The sequence below is a fragment of the Artemia sp. Qi Xiang Cuo genome, chromosome 14 (assembly GCF_049724085.1).
Source record: "Artemia sp. Qi Xiang Cuo chromosome 14, ASM4972408v1, whole genome shotgun sequence".
NCBI classification, from domain to species: domain Eukaryota; kingdom Metazoa; phylum Arthropoda; class Branchiopoda; order Anostraca; family Artemiidae; genus Artemia; species Artemia sp. Qi Xiang Cuo.
The window spans coordinates 54538199-54562556 of NC_142807.1; the positions used below are offsets into that span (position 1 = coordinate 54538199).

A 24358-nucleotide genomic window follows, 5' to 3' on the forward strand; every position below is an offset into this window, starting at 1 on the left:
ATTTGAAATGGAGCTGGAGGTTCTGTGAGTTAAGAAAGGTGGGAAGTTGTGGGATAAAAAGTCGAGAAATTCAATTTTAAGCCACTAACTTCAATTTCTTTGGGGGAGGGGGGGGGGGGTTAAGCCATTCAGACCAGCTACAGGGAGGGTGGTAATATCTTACCTCTATTTCTTCTCTGTGAACGTAGGTATTACCCTTCTAGACTTACTTTCCCAAGTTGCAACCCCAGCAATGACATAGACTTCTCTCTTCCTGTCTTTTTTCAAGGGTTTTAGAATAAATTCTTTTTTTATTCTATACCTTTCTTTTCGGTTATTTTTAACTTCTATATCACGATGCTTGCATCTTAAAAACTCCCGTTTTATGTTAAAAACTGACATATTCTAGTATAAACCACTATTTTCGCTAGAAGAGGGAAGCTGTCAGCCCTTCTTTTGGAAGGGAATCACCCATATTGTACCCTTGGTATGTTTTTCGAATATTGAGAGACAATTCTTCCAAAGGTACCAATTACGGGGGTAAGGGTGGGGGGCAATCGCCCACCCCCCTTAGACTTTGAAAAATACCTTCTTGTTTCTATTTAATAGTTATTTTCTATTTTATCATGGCTGATTCCCCTTCCCCTGACAATTCTTGCCTCCTTACATTTGCGTGGATCGACGCCACTGAATTCTTCCCTCCTTATAACCCTCAAGAACACCTCATGGAAAGTTTGAAGAAGTGAGGCTTAAAAAGTAATTTTTGAGGATTCAGTTCCCTCCCCCCTTTGTCATTACCGTCTTTGCTAATTTAATCCATCACAAGTTTATTCGGTCAGAACATTATTTACTTTAATTACTTTTAATTACTTTAAGTACTTAAAGTAATAATCCTTTAATTACTTTAAGTGAAAATTATTTAGTTTAAGTGCGTCTACACGCCCTTAATCTGTAATTGGCTTACAGAACTTCCTTTTGGATTTAAGTTGGAACAATGCTTAATTTTGTACTGGCCTTGGACTCGTCTCTTTGCTTTTTTCGTCGAACTAAGACTATGTATAGAAGAAGAAGAAGCAATCTACTCACCTAAAACCAAAAACTATTTCGTCGTGCCGTAAGTGGACATCGTCATCAACAGAAAGAACAGCCTCTGTTTCTATTTCATCAAAGGGCAAGAAACGGTTGTTCAAACTGTTCTTTTCTGTTTTTACAACCTAAACAAAACAATAAATAATCCAATTAACTATATAAATAATAGATTTAAAAACTTACATTAAAATTATTCGATAATTTTAACTATTTGAATCAAATGGATAACTTAATACATGGAAACAGATTATTATACGGATCAATTATATATCCCTATAGGATGGATAAATCCCCTTGAAGATTTGAATAATCACAAAATATGAATATCCCGTTTGTTAATCCAGACGGGAAAAATTCTGAGTTTGAAATAAAAGAGGGCATAAAGGGGGCCCCGTTAATGTCTCTGGGCCAAGTTGGAATTGTGTGTTGTATTGTTTATTGCGCATGGCATTTTGCCAGGGCTTGATTTTCGACAGGTAGTCAGTGGAGGGTGGCTAATTTTCATTCTTCTTTTTAGTGTGTGTGTTTTTTTCTCTTTTTCTGTTTTTCTTTGTTTCTATCTATCTATCTACCTATATATATCTACTACTACTACTAACAAACTCATTTTAGTAAAAACCCACATGTCACATATCACTACAGCAAAATTGTAGCAGTTTCTAGGCTGTACCTAGAAGGTAACCAGTCCTCGAGGGAGGAGGCCCCACTGAAAGCCCTCAGAGTTTCCAATTAAGGCTTTGTTCGCTGTACTGTCATAATGGCAAATTAAAAATTGTTAGTGATATCACAAATATATTTTTACTTATATTTAAGTTCTTTTTCTCTAGATCGGAATAGGAAATCCGATCGAAATTCATCTAAGCTCTAATAGCCAATTTTAGCCAATTAATACTAATTAACAGCCAACTAAACTAAGAAAAACAAATTCTCTATAGTCGTTAAACAGTAAAAGATGGAAAAAACCTAACTATGAAAACGAATGCAGTTAGTATTCTAATTCCAATGTGCACTATGTTTTTATACGAACTTCAAATAACACTAAACAAAATAACACTAGCACAGACTAGTCAAAACACTGAAAGACTTAAGACTCAAAACGAAAAAAAAATGGAAGTTTACTCTGTTTCTTTAATTTTCTCTTTTTATCACTTCTCATTTATTTTTCTTTTCTTTCTTAGTCAATTACGGTTTTGTCTGAAAGACCGTAGTCCTCATTACCAACTTTTTATATCTCTGTTTTCCGATTTCACCTACATCATTGATGTAGAGCACGATTTATCCAAAAGAGCACCATATATTTTTCATTAAAAAATAAAAGTATATTTGGTTTATATTTTTGTTATTGGAAGTTTTTTATCAAAGCTGAACGCCTTATAATCCGTAGATAATTCTTAAGATACTACAACTTTTTTCTTGGCCATCCATATGGATCAATTAAAAAAAAGATAAAGATCCTCCTGAGCCATTGGCAAATAGGACGTCAAATCATCGTTTCAGTTGCTAGGTCTTTTTTACAGGGACAATCAGCAAGCTTGTTACCCAACCTTGTTGCAGAGGGGATCGATACCCGGGCCCCACATTGCCAAGCAGAGCATCAATCCACTGTGCTACAACAAGGTTAGGAATACTTACATGGTTAAAAATACAGAGCTTGGTATTTGTATGATACACCCCCTGCAGCTCAAGTTGTTCATGCATTAACGCACTGTAAACCAGTTTCTTTCGCTAGTTTCTTTCAACTTAGCGTGAGAAAAGACAAAAAAATTGACAAAATAGATGGAAAATATACAATTTGGTCAATATTTTTGCACATTAGGTGGGGTGGGGGTAAAGTATTTGGACAATGTGAAGTCAAAAAACAAATCCTTACTTCGTAATATCAGAATAATTGTAGCTAACACATTTTGTATGAAGACCCGCTGTACTTTTCCCCCCCCCCCCCCCATGCGCAAATATATAGCCCAAATTTGTTTCCAACGTATTATATGTTTATCATACTTAGGTATATTTTATTAGGATTAACCAAACTTCACTTCTTGAGCTGCAGGGAGTATATCATACAAGTACCCAGAGCTTTAATTTGCACAGAAAATGGATTAAATGTCAATATATTGTCAAGTGTAGAGAATGCCGTTGATTTTCCTATTTAAATAATGTTGGTTTTGTTCAAATCTGTACTCATTTTCCTATCTCCATGATTCATTTTCATTTCGTTACTACCCCCTCCCCCTACTCCTCCCCTAGATTTTGACAAACAAAGGTATCAGTGAATTTATCTTTAATGGAATGACCAAAAAATTCTGATATTTCTTGAAAAAATTTATATATCTTTTATAGATGCAGAAAGATATTCAAAATGGAGCATGAGATAGATATAGAAAATGAAGATAAAAATACAAATGGAAGGAAATGATACTCGTGAGACATTTAGACTGAAAAACACAGAAATTGAATATATACTGGCCTACGTTAAAGAGCCAAGGGCATCAGCATTAAAATATCTTTGGCTCCCTGGACCTATCATAGGCCTATTAACGCCTATAAACCACGATTTTCTAAGATTTGGTATTGGTGGTTTTAAAATTACGAAGTTTTCAGGGCAGCACCACATTTTCTTCAGTGTTGCCATGTTGAATCGTGAAAATACATAAGCAAAGCTAATTGATGATATTTGACAATGCTTTTGGTCATTGCAATTCTGTTAATTCCAAAGACTTTAAAATCTGTTAATTCCTAAAGATAATTACACCTTCAAAGGAAAGCTACACGTTATTAGGCTGTTTGGTGCCATCTATTTTTAGCTTATTTTTGTTGACTTTTCACCAGTGTTTCTTTTTTAAATTTGCCACCCGCTACTGCCAGATACTGCGCAGGTACATATGTATGCTTTTTTTCTTTGGAAAATTGAATTCACAAGTGTTTCTAATTGTTGTTAGATATATATATGGTTGTGTGAGTTTCCACTTAACCAATTAAAAAAATAAGATTCCATTGTCACTGCCCTTAGTACTCTAAGAGACATTTGACTGATTTTCGGTCATAATGTTACTGAGCATTTTTTTTTTTTTTTGCTTGATGAAAATCATTTTTAAGGTGTCAACATCATACGTAATAGAATATTACGGGGTAAACAGAGCTGATTTTTGCAGGTCAAGTCTGTTTTCACCAGGCGAAAAAAAAAACCCACAAAGTTCAAAAAAGCATATTACTAAGTACCATACTGAGTAATATTATTGCTTAGATTTTATTCTTAAGGTCACTGTAAGTCGTATTCACAAAATGACAAGAGAAAACTGCCCCCCCCCCCCCTAGTTACGTTTTTGGTTACATTTCCAAAGAAAATTAGTCTGATGTTGAATATAGTTCTCTTTTGCACTTAAATGCTTCAAAGTATTTGAGAACAGTTTTCTTTCTTTCGAGAAAGAAAGTCTCATTAGAAGAGTGCAAAAGGAGACACCCCTCTTCCCCTTTTTATTTATCTTTTTTTCATTGGTGCATTTGAATATACAAATGTATTCCTGAAACTTTTTTGAGTTGTCAGTAGTACTTGGATTTTTATTTTGTTGGGATACAAAGTTCCTAATTGATTTAAAACCACTTCATTACCGCCAAGCCAATTCCGTTATTTCCATAATGGAAATACCAATTTCCATTAGCCAATTCATTGCCAATTGCAATTAATCCCTCGTTTCAAAACATTATCACTTTATTCACTTAGTTACACAGCTTAATTAACGTGTTCAATTTGTGATCAATTTATTTTGTATGTGTGGTCGGGGGGATCAATATTTAGCGAAAAATCTTGGATGAAGGGAACAGGAACTCCACTTATGCATTCCGTTGTATACACTCAAATATTCCACTCAATTCTGTTCGTTTTGAATTTATGTCGCTCTTAATTTTTGTCAAAAAAAGGAATTAAAACATTTCAGATGAAAATAAACAGAGACATCAAGACAGAACTTGCATATAAATTAAACTATATATGAGGTGTCTCCCTCTTAATTCGTCATTTGCTACCTACGCTGTTTTAGTTTTGCTATCTCTTTTTACTTTAATCTAAAATGCGTTTAAATCTTTACTTAATAAAAGTTCAGAGTGACATTAAAATTCAAAACGAACAGAAAGAGCAGAATATACGAGCTGAAGTCCTGTGGTGGCGCAGTGGGTTTGACCTAAGCTTGGTAATACTGGACCCAGAGATGGCACCGGGCTGTAGTAACACACTGGAGGGTCGACGCAAGGACCTTAGTAGTTAAGAAGCGTCGTTAATCCAATTAATTTACTTAATATATGAGTTGAATACATCGAAATGTATAAGTGGGGCTCCCACTCCCTTAACCTGTTTTCTTTGGCTAAAGCCCCCCCCCCCCACACACATACACAAATTTGACCGATCACGTGAATTTTGCTGTTCAATCAGCGATAATGATTAATAAAAAGGACTAATTGGAATTGATTAGCTCGGCGCTAATAAACAGGCCTTTAGGTCAATCAAAAACTCCAAATCCCAACGCAACAGGAATGCGTCTACTAATAACAACTCAAAAAGGTTTTAGAAATACGTTTTTATCTTCAAATGCACCAAGGTAATAAAAGGGGATGGGAAGTAAAAAATAGTAACGAACATAAATAAAAAGGAAAAAAAAAGTAAAAAAAAAATTTCCCTATAGCCAGGAAAAATTAAACTTTTAAAAATGCAATTGGAAGGGGCTCATGGTATACTTTATAAATAAGGGTCTTTATGACAACATATACTTCTATATGACCATAAAAACCACATCACCATGAGTTTCAGGAAGTGCCAACAAGTTGGAAATAGTTTCAAGTTGGAAATTAATAAGTTGGAGTTTTATTTGAATATTTTAAAAATGAGACGAAAGCGCAAAACTTTTTTCTTTCTTTTTTCATCTTTCATCCATGCGTGACAAGCATAAACTTTTTTATTTAGACATTTAGTCTTACATTTTTCTTTAGGGACATTGGGGACGGAAGAAAAGGAGAGGGAATAAAAAACAGAAGACTCAAAATGAACGTAAATTACTAAGAATGAATTAAAGAAACACAAATGGGACAGTTTTACGTGTTCAATAAAGAATAAATCGAATAAAGTACGAAGGAAGAAATAACAAGACAAAATTATAAAAGAGTAGATCAAAAGAGCCATATATGTATTACATTTTCCCCCTCATTTTATATTCTTTCTATTTCAAATTTTTTTCTAAAAATCATTAACATCTAATTTTTATAAAAACTTTATACTGTACTCAACAAATTCAAAAATTTAATTTTTCCAGTAATTAAAAATTTAATTTTGAAAAAAGTTCTTTATTAGTTATTATTTTTAAATTAACAAAATATGAAATATAGCAAAAATATAACAAACAAAACAGATAAGAATGAAATAAAACAGAAAAAAGTCGAAAGTTTAAAAATTAGAATATTAAAGATAATCTACACTAAAGCTATCAGGGTATCCGCAGGTATATGAGGGAAATCAATGTGTATAAACAGTCTAACCACAATAGGCACTCCTATATCAGGCCATTGCAGGTCTTCAGCTGGCGGTTGCCGAGAATTCCAAACCACAATGACTTTGTTTAAATAAGGAACTTCGTTTAATCGACCTAACGAAGCAATCATAACCTGAAAATAAAACTATGATTCATTCAGTGTCAATTAAACTTGTGTAAATACTACCACTACTATTGACAACTTATTGTAGTTCCAAGCCGCATAAGGCTGTACAACCCCTCTTCCGCTCCAATCTACTCAAAGTTTCACACTTCACTCCTTTCCACGAAGTTTCCTACTTTATTAAAAAATTCTCATGACGCCTCTCACCTCATTCGTGGACCATCTACTTTTTCTTCGGCCTCAGGTAAATTTTCAAAAATAACTTGATACATAGGGAGGGAGGAATAGAGTAGGGAGGAATTAAAGTGGATAATATCGGTAAGGAGAAATTTTGTAGCATTTGGAGACAGGAGAAAATATTCGGGGAAGATTAGGTCGAAGGCTGGTCCCTATTTTTGTCCGATGTGTGGGGATTATAATGATGATTTAATTCATTTTTTATGTTTATGTAAGGAGTTAAGAGGTTGAGAGGAGATTTCTCTGGGGTGGTTTAAAAGGGAATAATGGGTGGGTAATATATTAAGAGATAGAAATTTTCTTGGGATAAAGAATTTGGGAAGGTTTATTGGACTGGGCATGGAGCATAGAGATCATTTTCTTTAGATTTATTTTTTACTTTATTTTTGTTTTGTTTATTTCAAGGATTTTCCATTTATTGTTTTTAAAGTGTATTGTGTATTAACCATGGCCCAGTAGGGCTTTTAGTGTTAATAAATCATATCATATCATAAAAAAGATCAATAATTACTGAAGATCCTTTTTCAGAGGAAAGAGCTTCAGGTTCTAAAAATATTAGGTAACACAAGACTGGGCCCGTTTAGGTCAGGGATACGATTGACATAGCATCAAATTACGGTATAAAACAATTTATTGATGGAATAATTAAAATAAGGATCGTTCTGCCGTTTTTAGGATTATAATTTACAACATAAAGGCTGCAAAAAAAAGAGAAAAGAGAGAGACTAGAAGCACCAAGGCTTTGAGCGAGTTTCATCTATTCCTGGTCTTGGATCTGGACATATGTCTTTTCTTGTAGCACAATATTTTAGTAGACCTACCCTACAAAACTTTTCTATTGTTAATGCCAAGTGATGTGACAGTCCATTACATAATGACAGTGTTTTGACAGTTTTAATAAAAGTCATACCACAAATAAACGGATTTTTTACTCATAAACAAATATCGTGACCTAAAAGTTTTTCGGTCTTTTGACTGACTTGAAACTTAACACAAAAGATCCAATCAAGTTTTGTGTTAATTTTACTGGTTTAAAATAGCGCCAATCCTGACCATAAGACTATTTGACATATATAGCTATGGTTTTTAAGGGACGGGGTTTAACCTCCAGAAATAAGGAATAATACTATTAGCTAATGAAAAGACATCACCAAAATAAGCCAATAAAATTCAAGCACATGTTTTAACACGGAAGTACAAGAAAGTAATATCTCTTTTTCTCTTTGTTCATCCATGCTGATGTGTTTGTAGCCCCATGAACACAAAAAGACATAAGTACACAATCAGAAAAACACTGACACGCACATTGGAAGCAAAAATCTAAATCGGTAATTGTTTTCTTACTTAAAACAACTTTGTAATTCGGGTAATTAAGAAAAGTGGTTAATAGCTTCGCTTCAATATTTGAGATTCGAGCTAGCTTCTTTTTGAAATTAAAAAAGGGAAATACTAAATACTAGCAGAAATTATTATAAAATGACGGTAAAGGAGTACCATGTAGTTGATTCTCTTTTTAATGTTTTTTTTTTGGAAAACGTCCAGGGATATGAACTTAAGAAAGCGATATAAACTTATAATTCATCCTATTCCTTCGGCATTACGAGAGACAAACATATGCTTTTTTACACGTCTTTAGAAGACTTTGTGGAAATAGAACGTAATAATTAGTTTAATTAAAAATATTAGTTTTGAAACTTGAGCTCAAAACAGATTAAAGCTCAATTCTGACAAAAGACAGCAAATTTTCTTAGCGACACCGCCAATTCCAAACTCTGATCAAGAGATGCCGCCAATTCCAAACTCCGATCAAGAGATGCCACCAATTCCAAACTCCGACCAAGAAACGCCGCCAATTCCAAACTCTGACCGAGAGACGGCGCCAATTCCAAACTCCGACCAAGAAACGCCACCAATTCCAAACTCCGACCAAGGGACGCCGCCAATTCTAAAGTCCAACTGATATGTCTTATTGAAATCGAAATATTTTGTTACTGTCCTAAAAATTGTATGCAAGAAAAAATATTCTAAGACCTATTGAAATAATGTTAACGCAATTTAATCAGCTGGAACGGATTGTTTGACACTGACCAAAATGGCAAGGCAAGTCCAACTGCCGAAGTGATATAGAATCCGCAAAACTGAATTGGCGAAAGATTTCAGCATATATTCAATGTTCGGCATGAGCAACAAATGAAACTAAAATCTAAAATGGATTGAATCCCGATATAGAACTGAAATATTTTCCCCAAAAAATTATAAGTATTTCTTCCATATTTAGGGTAGTATAGCAGTATCAAGCGTCATTTTTTATGGCCAAGTGTTTGTTACTTGTTTTTTTCTCTATTTGTAATGAATATCTTTATAAGCAAAACCATTTCACCATCTGGATAACGAATTTCTCAGCACTGATCCAAATGGCGGCACGAATTTGTCAAACAAAGCGAAGTTTGACTCCTGCCACGACTCTCTTTAATTGATCAAAGACCCATAAATTCATTAGAAAACCATAAAAAAGCTATATAATTTGTTCTCAAGTTATTACTAGAGCTAACAAAATAAATGTATTAATTTAAATTACTTGATCCCTCTCATATGCCAGCATGACTACAGTGAACTGTTCACGGGGCCGATTTCCTCCGATAACTTCACTAAATTCTTTCCCTGCTCCACCAGCGCCACCATTTACAGGCCGAAAACCATTCGAAGAGCCTAAAACATTATAAAAGAAAAAATAATTACTTGGTATATGAAAAACTCAATATGTTACAGCAGGAGTATACAATAATCCACACATTCCTAGGAATCTTTCAAACTTGTAGAACTATTCAAGCATATTTCTAAGTATCATACTATTATTATATCATATAATATAAATTCAAGTATTTTTTACTCAGGTATATAGTGTTTTATGTGCAGTATTTAACAACTAAAACAATATCAAATTTGTGAGTAATATCAAACACCATTATCATATAACAGACTTTGATAGATAAGTTCTTTTGAAAATAGATACAACTAATAATAAAACTAAACAAACTCTCTGCTGAAATGGCATAATTAATCGTTTATTATATATTAATACTCAACATAAACATATTTGAACTAACCAACGACGAATAATAAACAAAACCAAACAATAATAAGAATAGTAATAAGCAAAGACAAGCAAAACATATTCGTAGTTGCAGTAGTAGTTGCAACCTAGTTAAGGACGAACCACGGAGAGCAATAACCAAAAAAATAGCCAAAACCCCCTAAAAACGGTGATCTATTGAAATAAAATGTACACCATTGGAATAGCCATGACCGATGATCCTATACAGGAAACTTAAAAGTCCCTTGGCTTGAACAACAAAGAAAATCATATTTTGCATGGGAAGCACTGATATCTCCTCTTTTTTGCCTCTTTTGTTGGCGGGACACTGAAACATCATAGAGGGCTATCTAAAGCTTCAAAACACAATATTTAAATAAAATATTTTGACAAAAAACTGCATCTTTGTATACAAGATGATGAATGACGTCATAGTCATTGGTTACAAAAGACGATTAAAAGTTAGTACTATATGATGATATTAGTTATAATGACGTCATGATTTTGTTTTGGTAAAGAACGATCTCAAGTATACGGTAACCGAAATTTTAAAATGAAATGCAAATTCCGACAAAAACCTAATCATCATGTACAAGATGATGCAACACGCATACCTTTTGACAAGATAATGCAACCCAAGTAGCTTTCGAAAAGTTGCTTATCAGAGGTATGATGTCATATTTGAGTGATTCCAATGCCCCATTCCATGCTGTTCATTCCTTACTGTTCGAACTAAAAAAGGCAAAGGCTTTTTCCTGCATGTGTTATTAAAAAAAGGAGCTATATACCACTCCATTGTACAGAAATAGACATACAAAGACTACTACAAAGACATAGACTACACATAAGAAGATTGTCTGCAGTTAAAAGAGCGCTGTCATCCCCCCGAATATAAACTCATCGCAACAGTCCTTTTAAAACTTCAACTAGATTCAAATGATTTAACCCCGCAATGCATGCGTCTCAGTTCTGTAGAGTGAGCCTTCCAATGCATAATTAATTTTTCCTGTTTTTTTTTTTTATAAAATGTGGTTCTTATTATTTATCATCAAATACATACAATTGTATGTTTTTTAAATGTTTAAATTAATTTTTAATACCATCTTCATTTTTTTATGAAAAGTTGTGATTATTACTAAACAAAGAATATGAGGAAGCCTCTTCAATCACATAATAGTTGATAATGTTTAGATAACAAACAGTTACCATAGCGCAGTGGTAATAAGACTCTTCTTTAGAAATGGGGGATGTGAGTTCAGACCTGGTAATGAATGTAGGATGAGTATCTTGGATACGAATTCATAATAAAGCATATTTTAGCTTTGAATTTTTATTAAATTAGATTTGTTTTAGAGAAATGATAATCATTATTAAAGTCATTCAATCAGAGTCAGAGTCATGACAATCAATCAGTCGTTAGAGAAATGACTTAGATTAAAAAAACATAAAAACCTAGAAACACTAGAATATTATAAAATAAAAATTACGTTGCATCGAACCGTACCGCCATTACAAAATCCTTGATTTGCGACAGTATTAAATACATTTATTTAAAAGAACTTGAATTAAGACTAAAATTTTACGACAGAAATAAATTGGTTTTAAATCGCTTCATCATTAAGTATAGATTAAGACTGAAATGAAATGTGGCTTGATTTTTTTTTTCGGGACATTGATTAATTGGTTTTAAGATTGGTTTGATAGGTTCTAGGCTTTTACCCCCCCCCCCCCACGGAAAATAAGGCTTTCCAGATTCGAGAATTTTATTTGAGTTTTATTTTTTTAATTTCCGTGGGTGGAAGGAATTTTGGTACTTGTGTATTATGTGCCACTCACTCAAGTTTACGCTGTGTAAAACTCAAGAACACGCCAGTTTCTTCGTTAGTTTTTTTCAGCTTAGCGAGAGACAAGACAAAGACAAGTGACAGAATATATGGGAAATATATAATTCGGGCTATATATTTGCACACAAGGGGGGGGGGGAGCGTCAGATTTAGAGAAAGTATCAACATATTTAATACATGTGAAAGATCTAGATTTCCTCTTAGTTAATAATAGTTTTTCTTCTAATAATTAAACTTCAAATTATTCTTTGCCTGGATGTTTAAATTGATGAATATTAGATTTTGGTACTCAATTTTTAGTTGCCGTACTTGCAATGGAGAGAGGAGATGTCTCGTCTCTTTACCCCTACCTTACGGGATTTTTATTCTTATTTTTACTTTGTCCTACTTGTGTACTTTCAATGCGTTGATCCATGCTCCCTATCGGCCAATGTGAAACATTATTTATCATGTACTTCTGTAAATAAAACGTTTGAATTTGCGCAATGAAAATATTACACAATATTTTTATGTAATATTTAGAACACTCCTCTTTAGTGTATAAATTTACACTGATGTAAAGTATTTGGACAGTTTGAAGTCAGAAAACAATTCTTTCTAGGTATATGGCCACTAAAAAATTACAGAAGAATAGTGAGGTATTTCGAAATTTTGTTAAAAAAAATCCCAGTATAAAGTAAATGTATTGTTTCATTTAAGTGTTTTTTCCAAGTATTAAGTGTTTTTTTTTCAATGACCGTTTTCCAAGCATTAAGTACTATTATTAGGTTAATATAGCGTTTCATTTCAGTGTTTTATGATGATCGTTGATCAACATTTGTTATTTTTGCCTTTCATTTATGTTATTTTACTATGTTTATGGCCGTATATTTGGCTTTAAAATACACTTATCCATCTATCCATCTAATATATAGAATAATTGTACCAAACACATTTTGCATGCAGACTCGCTATACTTTACCCCCCCCCCCGCATCTCTAGCCCAAATTTATTTCTAAAGTAACGAAGAAACTAACGAAAAACCGGCGTGTTCTCGAAATTTACACAGCGTAAACTTGAGTGAGTGGCGTATAACACACAAGTACCAAAATTCTTTCCCCCCAACGGTAATTAAAAAAAAAACTGAAATGAAATTCTCAAATTTGGAAAGCCTTATTTTAAACGGGGGGATATTTTCCGCGGGGAGGTATTTTCCGGGGGTATTTTCTGCGGGGGGTATTTTCCGCGGGGAGTATTTTCCGGGTTTTTTCCCAGGGGTAGTGGGGGGTGGGGGTGGGGTGGGGGTAGGGGGTAATCGTCGGGGGGTTGTTGGGAGTAATCGTTGGGGGTGGGGGGGGGGGTAAACACCGGCCACCTAATTTTATTTTGTTCTGAGTTTTCGATGCTTTTTATTGAATTTGTTGGTTAATTTTTTCTTTATTGACTTTTGAGCTTAATTACATTTTTCTGTAGACACTGAGTTGATCATAGGCATGTTTAAAATGACAACTTTCATTAGATGTTATAAATTTGAAAAATATGATACAACTGTAACATATTAAAGGTTTGGACAGAAAGCGACAGTAAATCTATTCATTCCCCATATTCGACATTTTCTACATAATTTTTCATATTACTAACAAATCGACAAATTGACTAACAAATAACAGGTAGACACTGAAGAGAGGCATTATACCGGAAATTACCAGAAACAAAATTGCCTTGACAAAAATGACACCTTGACCCAAGAAAGTCTTGACCAAAAACCCTTCACGAGTTTGGGCATAACCAAAGAGGACTTGGCAAAACTAGGTCTTTTTTCAAAAAGCCAGCAACGTGCATTGCATATACATACCAACAAATCGAGCTTCAGTAGGGACAACTGGATCAAAAGGAGTATTCTGGAAAAGGTGAAACGGTTCAAACATCACATTCCATCGCTCATAGCTGTTCATTGTTGTGTATGTGTAGTTCCTTACAAACTTTGGAGAGGGTAATGGTGGTTCAATAGGACCAAGATATTCATCTATTTCTTCATCAGATGGCGGAGGGTCCGTTTTCAATGGCTAAAAGAATTTAAGGCTTAAAATAAGCAATTAGAACAGCTACACCAAAAAATGTCCTGGGTTGACCCATAAACGGATCAGAAAAAAAAGATGAAAAATAGAAAGAACGAAAAGAAATCAAAACTGGAGCAAAATAGGAAAAGGTAAAGGAATAAAATGAATGTGGGCATTCTAAAAAACATACGATTCGTATATTCTGAAAAGGAACGTTTCTTAGAAGTTTGAGAAGATTTGAAAAGAGAATTAAAGAATCAAATTCACAGAATTTAAGAATCTATCGAGCTCCTACTCTGCAGATCATACTCGAATACCTGCCCCCTTATAAGTCTATAATGAAAGATTCAGCTTACTCTTATATTCACCCTGTCTGGCAGTGTTTCGATCACGTTTTGTGATAGTTCTTGTTATATTCCTCAAACGCTGATCATCTATTTCTTACATTTACTGCTTATTTATAATGTAGTCCTTACTGTGTTGTCTCTCTAACCTAAATGGTTTAGAAGTAATAATTGGAAAAAAAACAATATTACGTGTTGGCTTTGCCTGCGTTGGTTAGTTGAATTGTTGATGTCCTGCCATGTGCTCCAATTACAGGTTTAGGGTAGTAAGCGTGACATTGAAAATTATTGTAATGATGTAATTAGATGTAAGAAAGAAGCTGAAAAAATTACAGTTCCTTAGGAGAGCATTTGCTTCAAAGATAGAAAATCCATTTGAGCAGTTATCTAGATCAGCAGAGTCGCTGCTAGACGGAAGAAGATGTTCGTGGATGGGACAGATTATGGCTACTTTGTATTCGTGTGGAATGTCAGGTGAATGGAATGGTAGGGGTAGGCAAGTTGAAGAGGCGTCTAAACAAGTAATTCTAATTTAGTTGATCAGGAATTTCAGAGTGGGGGTGTCAGATTAGAAAGTCTGACTGTCTTGGTGTGTATTCTGTGGTAAGAGACACGGGAAGACGAGGTATATTTTAGAGCTGGACTATATAGAGAATATATTAAATGGGTAATTTCTTGAAGAGGTAATTTTATGCCACTTGGGAGAAGAAGAAGATATTCGGGAAGGGTTAGAATGAAGTGGTCCTTGCAGTTACGCGATGTGTGGATAGTGGGAAGAAAATTTGTTCTATTTTCTGGGGAAGTGTGAAGGGTCAAGGGATTTGAGAAAGAAGATTTTCGGATTGGATGAGGGAGATGAATCTTGGAGTGGAAATTGTTGGGAAATGGGTGTTCTATTAATACTAAGAATCTGGCGCGGTTTATTCGGGTGGGTATAACCCATCGTGGGGGTGTTATGTAATGAATTTGTTTGATTGTATTAGTGTTTCTGAATGGTTTCTGTGTTTTAATCGTTATGATCAAAAGTCCAAATAGAATCGTTTAATTTTGTTTGCATGATGTTCTCTTAAATTCGTAGCCATGGCACTGCGTTTTGTTTGTTCGTTGTTGTTTTTTGTTTGTTTGTTTTTTTTTTGTTTTTTTTTTTTGGGGGGGGGGTCAAATATACTATATTATTATATACCATTATTCCAATGTCTGTTTTTTTTTGGTGAAAACGCAATCAAGCAACTTAAGTCTTCACCTGGTATTGATGATATTAGTGTAAAATATAAATACTAAAAAAAAATTAAATATACAAAGGCTAAAGTTATAAATCCAAAGTGCTGAGCTCTTATTTCATTTAAAGTTACAGTTCCAAACTTGTTTGGCATTCCTGCTGGTCCCTAACAGCTTTCTCTTTGGCAATGCCACTTCAATTCTCTAAGCGGAAAACTCCTTTGAAACGCTCATCTTATCCCATACATACCGCAAGTAATTTGAGTAAAACCTTCAAATATATTTTTCTTCCTCATATATATATTTTTTTTTTTTTTTTTTTGTAAGCAAGCAATAAAGATTCTGAGGGGATGAATCTTTATTCGATGAATCTTTATGAATCTTTATTTTTTGAGGGGATATATATATATATATATATATATATATATATATATATATATATATATATATATATATATATATATATATATATATATATATTTAATGTAGTCTGCGGAAAGAGAGTATCGACACACAACCCAGAAGTGGCACAGTGGGATTGACCTCTACTTGGCAATAGGAGACTTTGATCTCAGCTCTTGCATGGCCTGGAATTGCATGAAGATAAAGATTTGGCGGCTCCAAATAACCAAACAATTATTAGTAAAGTGTTTCTGACGTAATCACTCAGTGATGGAAATATAATTACACTGCTTTTACTATAAAATGCACTGGAGACAAATAAAATGTGTTATGTTTTGAGAAGAAGTAACCTACCCGTATCTTGTAGATTCTGCACTTTTTAAAATAGTATGTATAGGTTGTGGGTTTTGTGTTTTTGGGCAAAGTAGTAAAGAAACAAAAAAAAACTACAACAAGCAGTACCAACAGAGGATAATAAAAAATAATCAAGGGATATAAATAAGATTTTTGTAATAGATAAGAATGAGAGGATAAAAAATAAAGTTGGCTTTAAGTAGAAACAGTGCATTACAGACTGTCTTTAAGGAATGAATTATCCCTTTCTATTTTTTTTGAAAAGAAAAATTGGAGGACATTCTACTTTAAAAGATTTGAGTGGCTGACGACAACAAAACTTAATCAATGGCAGAGAAACAAAAGCATTGTGTTCTTCCCAAAACACTTTTGATGACGAAGCCACCTGGGGGTTCCTCCAATGCTTCGCGTTACCCAAACAAAGTGAATCTAGTCAGGTTGTGCATATTAAACAGGAAATTTTTGTTTTTATTTAGAAAAATGTTTGACGCCAAGTATGTTTTTTTGTTTGTTTTACCAAATGTTTTCGGTCTTGCAAAGAAAAATTGACACCCATCAGTCCTAACGTTAAGTCTTAACCTCGAGATTTATTCAAGTGTGTGCGTGCGTATGTGTGTGTGTGTGGGGGGGGGGGGGTATTTAAAGTAAATACAAAACAAGCGGAAATTATGAAAAAATACGAAATCATGGAAGGAATTTTAAAAACATTCTGATTTATGAGGGGGCGATGCCCAATAAATACAATTGATTGCTATCTCATCAGACAACTCCTAACTAAAAGGTATACAAGGTACTCACATTGAAAGTAGAATTGAACACAGATAAGGATGGTGTGTCTTCTAAAGGGCTTGGAAATAACCGTAATGCATCACGTAACGCAGATAGCATGGTTGCCACAACAGTTTCAGCGGTCTTCAAATACTTATCCCAAATGATCCTCCCAAACCGCCGTAAACTTAAAACGTCCGCATCTGAAATTGTTCTCAAGAGATAGTGAATTTCGGTTACTCTTGCTTTTGGCATTATTATCGCTGCTCTAGTCCAGTCGATCTCATTTTGAAATGGGATGTCAATGTAGCCTAAAATAACAGGAATTGCACCGAATTTTAAAGACTCATAAAGTCGCTGCTGTACACTTTTTGTAGATGTAATCTTAAAATCCTGAGGTGACAAAATTAAAGAGAAAGTTGACTCTTTCAATATTTCTTCACGTGACTGATCGATTCCACATAAAGCATATTCTCCTTCTTCTGCACCAAGCACATCATTTATACACTTAAAGTGAATTAGAAATTTATCATCCGCTGTTGACAGCTGTAATTTCTTCAAAACAGATATAATAATTTGTTCTTCAGGGCTTTGGGATTTAATCTCTCCTTGAAAACTTAATAAATACTTACGACGGGCTGGAGATAAGGTTGGCAGGCTTAAAATATCACTAGATGATTTTGTAAATGGAAGGACAACATCATAATTTTTTCTATAGCTAGAAGAATACTGTCTGGCATAGATAGCCCTACCCATACTACTTAAACTCTTATTATTCAAATCTATTACAACATGATTTCTTCCATCACCTCTCCAATGGGCTAGTTTTGTCAAATCCTTGTTGAGGTTCACCACGAAATATAAACAAGCCTCTTCTGGATTTTTAGTAATAAAACCAGAGCTTTCTATGGCTTTTTGCCACATTAGAGCATCAACAAACGCTGTTTCTGCAACAGGGTATAAAAAAACTTTTAACTCTTCTGTTAGGGGGCACTGAGGAAAGTCGAAACAATAGTCAAGCCTACACTGACTTGCTGATTTATCAAATATATATTTTGATTCTTTGTCATAATGAGGTATTATGTGGAGGGGTGGGGCTAGTTCAGGAGTATTCTTTTCCATTGCCTCAAGCCGCATTACTTTAGCTTGCTCTAATGATTTATAGACTTTTTCTTTTTCAACTTGTACTTTAAGTATTTCTGCCTTTGTTTCATTCACTTTTTTCGTCAGAGTTGTCAATTCATCTAGAATTTTCCGTCGTTTTAGTTCCAAGTCTCGGAGTTCCATGCTAACAGAGTTTTTTAGACGAATCATATCTTCAAGACTAAATCTCAAACTTGACATTTTTGACAGATCTGTGGCTTCCACATAGGTTACATCACTTTCATATGTTGGACTATAGGAGTATTTCGAAAACATAGCATAAATCTGCAAAAAATAAGAGAAAATAATTAGGCAAGGAAAGCAGCAATTTATATGGGGTGAGGGGGGGGGGATTAAATTTTTCCGTAAAAATAAACGAATTATGTAGGCAATATACAAAAGTGTCATGCAATTCGTAAAAATTCAACATTTTTTTTTGGGGGGGGGGGGGAGAGCAGACATGGGTTCGAAGGCCAAACCATTAATCTGGGCTTGGGCTTGCAGAAAGGTCAAAGATTTAAATTGATAAAATATTAAATAATACCGTTGCACAAAAAACGATTATGCAAATATTGCAACTTTTCGATGACAAATATTTTTAAGCTATTAAAAAATTTTGCATATACAGTTTTAAAATTGAAATTAAAAACCAAAATAAACCAATACTGTCTTTAACAAATTCCTATTAAAAAATAAAAAGCATCTTTCAAATAAAAAAGCAGCTAAAAGAGCCTCTGTCAGAGCGTTTTATTGGGTATATTCTAATTTGTCAGAACCACCGTTCATATAATTATCCAGTAGGCTTATCGCAGATCATTTCTGGTCATCGTTCTCGGTGCGAACAAAAAGCTCTTCCCACTTCTTTCTGCATTAGCGGGTTAGTACTTGTTTCCGATTAGATCACAGTCTGACTTGTCTACCCATGAAAAGATCTGATGCCGCCTATGTTTCTATAGCAGGTTTGCACTTGTTTCCGATTAGATCACAGTCTGACTTGTCTACCCATGAAAAGATTTGATGCCGCCTATGTTTCTATCTGCAAAAACGTTCTCCGGAGCACTCGCACCCTGGTCCAGGTTTTTATAATGGGTGAGATAGGGAATGATCATACTGGATAATTATATGAACTGTGGTCAGAACCAACAAATAAGCCAAATAAAAAAATATTGATCAGTAAAAACATTATCTGATCTCCGAACAAGTGCTAAAAAACACAAAAAAGATTCTCAAAGAATGAGTAAAGAAGATTCTCAAAAAAAAACAGCTAAAAGAACATCTGTCAGAGTGACTAATTAGGTATATTTTAATTTTTCAGAACCAACAATTAAGCCAAATAAAAAAAAAATATTGATCAGTAAAAACATTACCTGGTCTCCGAACAAGTGCTAAAAAACACAAAAAAAGATTCTCAAAGAATGAGTTAAAAAGATTCTCAAAAAAGCAGCTAAGAGAGCATCTGTCAGAGTGATTAATTAGGTATATTTTAATTTGTCAGAACCAACAAATAAGCCAAATAAAAAAAATACTGATCAGTAAAAATATTATATGATCTCCGAACAAATGCTAAAAAGCACAAAAAAAAGATTCTGCAAGAATGAGTTTAAAAGATTCTCAAAAAAAGCAGCTAAAAGAGCATCTGTCAGAGTGACTAATTAGGCATATTTTAATTTGTCAGAACCAACAAATAAGCCAAATAGAAAAAATATTGATCAGTAAAAATATTATCTGATCTCCAAACAAATGCTAAAAATCACAAAAAAAAAGATTCTCAAAGAATGAGTTAAAAATATTTCCAAAAAAACAGCTAAAAAAGCATCTGTCAGAGTGACTAATTATGTATTTTTAATTTGTCAGAATCAACAAATAAGCCAAATACAAAAAATTATGATCAGTAAAAACATTATCTGATCTCCGAACAAATACAAAAAAAAACACAAAAAAAGAGATGTTTGAACCAAAGAGGTTCAAGCAAATGCTAAAAACAAAAATAAAAGATTCTCAAAGAATGAGTTAAAAAAGATTCTAAAAAAAAGCAGCTAAAAGAGCATCTGTCAGAGTGACTAGTTAGGTATATTTTAATTTGTCAGAACAAACAGATAAACCAAATAAAAAAATATTGATCGGTGAAAGCATTACCGTACTTGATCTCCGAACAAATGCCAAAAACACAAAACAAGATTCTCAAAGAATGAGTTAGTAATTTGTATATTAATATTTTCTAAGCTCTTTCTTGAGGCAACATATACTTGCAGTGGCGTCATTCAAAAGGGAAAGGCAATCGCAGGGGGTATATGTGCCCCCTGGATCCCCTAGATTTTGTAAGATATTCTTTTCGAGGGGTATTTTCATTGAAAATTGCTTGTTTTGAAATGTTTGTTGAACAAACTAAAAACTGACAAAATCCCCTCCCTATATTTGGAAAGTACATTTTGCACCCTCCCTAAATTTCCGTGAATTGACTCCACTGCATAGTTTGTACCCAAATGCTATACAATACCTATTCACTAATAATACAAACCATAAAACTGATTTTAAAAACTGTAATGTACATTTGACAGAGTGGGTGTCTACAGGTATAGCCCCACAGCAATAAAATCAAAGGGGTTATTTACATGGAGGAGGCGAGGATCAAAATGCTGAGAAAAAACAATTCTAGGCAAGTATCTTCCACTTTTCCTGGAAGTAGGGGAGCTCTTCAAATCAATCTCAGGGGACCCCCACCCTCTATGTGTCCGGGTATGTTTAAGAAACTTATTTCTATTTGAGCCAATTATATCAACAGACAAAGCTAGTGATTTTAGTTTAGCTGTGAAACAGAAACTTAATACACATTTATTTCAGTCAATAACAACTTGTTTAAAATAAATAGAAGTAAAAAACGTAGCCAAGCAAAAACGATTTAACAAAGGAAACTTCATTAACAAAGCAACTTCATTGCAAACTAGTTTAGCCATATTGAATAGGAACAAAGGTCAACTAGTATGGGAGGATGCAAACCTAGCTTTGGAATTCAATAGCTGTTCAATAATAAAATCGCAAAAAAAGATCTACTTACATTTGAAATTGAGATATGCATGATAATTATAAAACCAAATATTAAAAGATAAATGGCCAAAGTTCCAGCAATGCATCGGTTCAAACTCAGTTTCTTGAAGTTGATACCCATATTTGATCAGTATTACCAGATTTGTCAGCACATTTTAAACCCAAACTCAGCAAGTCATCCAGAGCTGGAACAGAATTGAAACAGATAAAATTTAAAATTAATAAGAAGAAAAATAAAACAGATATCATTTAAAACTAAGAAGAAGAAAATTAAAATCGATATGATTTAGGATGAACAAGAAGAAAAATAAGCTGTTTCAAATCAGTTTCCAGCCAACTGAGAGACCTGAAATTGATAAGTATCAATTAAAAATGAAGATAATGATGAAAAAAAACCTGGGAACAGTTTCATAGTTATCCCTGTTTATATGACCTAAGTGGGAAAAACTCATGCTAAAGCCATACAAAATTGTCATGGTCTTTCTGAGTTTTGTCAATTAATGATAAGATAAATAATAGGAGGAAACTAAAATTAAGCATTCCCAGAAATGATGAATCATATTCTCCTTACTTTGCTGTATTTCAGGTCAGGCTGACATATTTCTTACATTCTTATCTACTTTTAAGCAGTTTGCTTTAAGTGGCTGCTTCCTATAAATGGTTGCTTTAACACTGTCTTCCTGTTTTTCCTGCCAATAAGTCACTAATAATTTTTGATTACCCACCTTTTTTTTATTCCTGGGTTTAACAGAGAATAAAATGCAAGTAATCAGGAATACTTGTTACAGGAAAGTTTCCTCAAATACTGAGGTTGCAAAACCTTGAATCCTCAATGAATAGATAAATAGAGTGGTCCTCAGGCATCTTGATTAAAATACTCTTAAATATTTCCATGTGTAAATTACTTAATCACAAGTCTACGAAACGACACAACAATGAGTAATTACTGGTTACCTTTTTACATGATTAAATCCAAAATTATCTCCTTTTTACTGAATAAAAGCAAACTTAAATACGTTTGAATAAAGCCTATTTTTTAAGGTGCTCATTCTACTCTGTAGTTTCACCCTACAGAAGTGAAGTTTCCAGAGATGAAGTTTCAAGAGGTTGAAGTTTCCTGAATTAAACACAAAGAAAGGAAAAGATAAGGAAGTATCATCTGTATATGCATCTTGAATTAACGGTAGATCTGAATCAGAAGCGTAGTCAGCCAGCAAAAAAAGTGCAGAAAAGAAAAAGAAGATCGAGCTGACGTGACTCCTGTGTCTACGCCATCAAAAGCTGATTTCTTCATTACAAAGGGTACTAAAGTTCCTGGTGAAAAGCAACTGAGCTGATTGTAAACTGCCTTGTGGAAGACATGTGTCCACATTACCCCATTGAACAACCAACTTTCAAAAGACTGACCCCAGAGCTGGCTCCAGACTTAACTGTTACTTGCAGAAAGACGCTGAGAAATAAGCTGGATGACAAGGCCTAAAGAAAATCCTGGTAGAAAACCTCAACAGCACTGATTACATCTATCAGATTTCAACCACTGGATTTCTATGACATTTGCTGTTCAGTGATCCACAGGGTCACATGCGCATGCCACGATTTCAGGAACGTTTTCAGAGATCTTTAAAGAGTATGGTAACAGGAATGATGTAAGTAAAGTCAAAGGCATTGCGTCAAACTTTGTGAAGGCTTTCAGAGAATTTGAAAAGGAAAAAAAGGAGAAAGACAAAGGAATTGCTGAAGATGAAATTCCTTTCTCAAATCTATGTACGCTGCTAGATGAAAGACCGAGTGCTGAATCAGTTTGATAAAGCTCATGAAATAATGGATTTAGTGACTATGTTAGTACACCCTTGTACCCACCACAAAATTTTCGACGTGCCAGTCATATCCTGAACTTATTTGCCTAAGTTCATTCCAAAACTGAATTAGCCTATTCTGTTTACAAAAAACAAAATATGTCCGTTTAGGTGGAAATGATCAGTGTTGTGCAATTCTCTAGGCCACAGTACAAAAAATAGTAATTACTTGGCTGTAATTTACTATAAAAAACTGGTTTGTTCAGTAGCAAAATGATGGAATTCCGATATGATGTGTTGCAAAAAATACTAAATTGGCAGTAAGAGAAAGTTCAACGTAGTGTTCAGCGTGCTACAAAAGCCAAGGTTGAAAGTAGACGCGATTGGGTTTATGCAGCAGTCAAACAGTTCGTGGTAACGAACTGTAGGTAAGAGGCAATATGGCTCAATAGTGACCGGAACTAGATAAAACAAGATTTTAATAATAACAGGTATATCAAAAGTATAAAATTTTGATGCTTATTCAAAATGTGTAAAATTCATCCAATTTAATGATACACATCAAAAGTTACAAGCCTGAGAAAATTTGACCAATTTTTTAAAAAGGGCAAAACATCCCCAAAACCCTAAGTGATCTTAATGAAAATGACACCATCAGATTCAGAATGCCAGGGAACCCTACTGTAGAGATTTCAAGCTCTTATATACAAAAATGTGGAATTTTGCATTTTTTGCCAAAAGAAAGATCATGGATGCATGTTTATTTGTTGTTGTTTTTTTCCAGGGGTGATCGTATCGAGTCGTTGATCGTAGAAGAACGAGAGAGGGCTCATTTAACCGGAAATCAGACGTTCTAGCACCCCTTTTAAGTGACCAAAATTATTAGAGCGCAGCTAGTCCCCTCCCGTGCTCATTTTTTCCTGGAAGTCGCCCGATCAAAATTTTGAGATAGCCATTTTTTTCAGCATAGCCAAAAATTATAATACCATGTCTTTGAGGATGAATTGACCCCCCCCCCCCCAGAGTCCTCTGGGTAAGGGCTGCAAGCTATGAACTTTGCCAATTGTTTGCATATATTTATTAATGCCAAAATAGGGTAAGCTTTAACAAGCTTGTCGCACTAAACAATTATAAAAAAAAAGTCTATAACAATGTTGATACATAACAAAAACATACAGTAACTGAAAACATACACTCTGAATACATAATAACTGAAACATACATTAGCATACCAAACTAACTGAAACATATCTGTTAATAATTGAAACATATCAAAAGTAAGCCTTCAAAATAACTGAAAACACACTGTCACAAATCAGCTAATACAAAAGTAAAAATATTCTCAAAATGGATTGTGATAGGACCTAGT

At 34.0% G+C, this 24358-nt stretch overlaps 1 protein-coding gene across 3 annotated transcripts in view; it reads right to left on the minus strand.

The window, feature by feature from the left end:
* The window catches only part of botv (exostosin like glycosyltransferase 3), a 55504-nt gene that overhangs the window by 17751 nt on the left and 13395 nt on the right, over positions 1 to 24358 (minus strand). For all 3 annotated transcript variants that reach the window (XR_016142835.1, XM_089100156.1, XM_089100157.1), the window contains 6 exons: positions 21204 to 21378; positions 17036 to 18433; positions 13715 to 13925; positions 9521 to 9651; positions 6589 to 6714; positions 1066 to 1193 (listed from right to left, as the gene is read on the minus strand). Coding sequence is in view for 2 of the 3 variants with exons in the window: in XM_089100156.1 (XP_088956282.1) it covers positions 1066 to 1193; positions 6589 to 6714; positions 9521 to 9651; positions 13715 to 13925; positions 17036 to 18433; positions 21204 to 21314 (2105 nt within the window). In the remaining variant the exon portion in view is untranslated. The remainder of the gene's footprint in view (positions 1 to 1065; positions 1194 to 6588; positions 6715 to 9520; positions 9652 to 13714; positions 13926 to 17035; positions 18434 to 21203; positions 21379 to 24358) is intronic.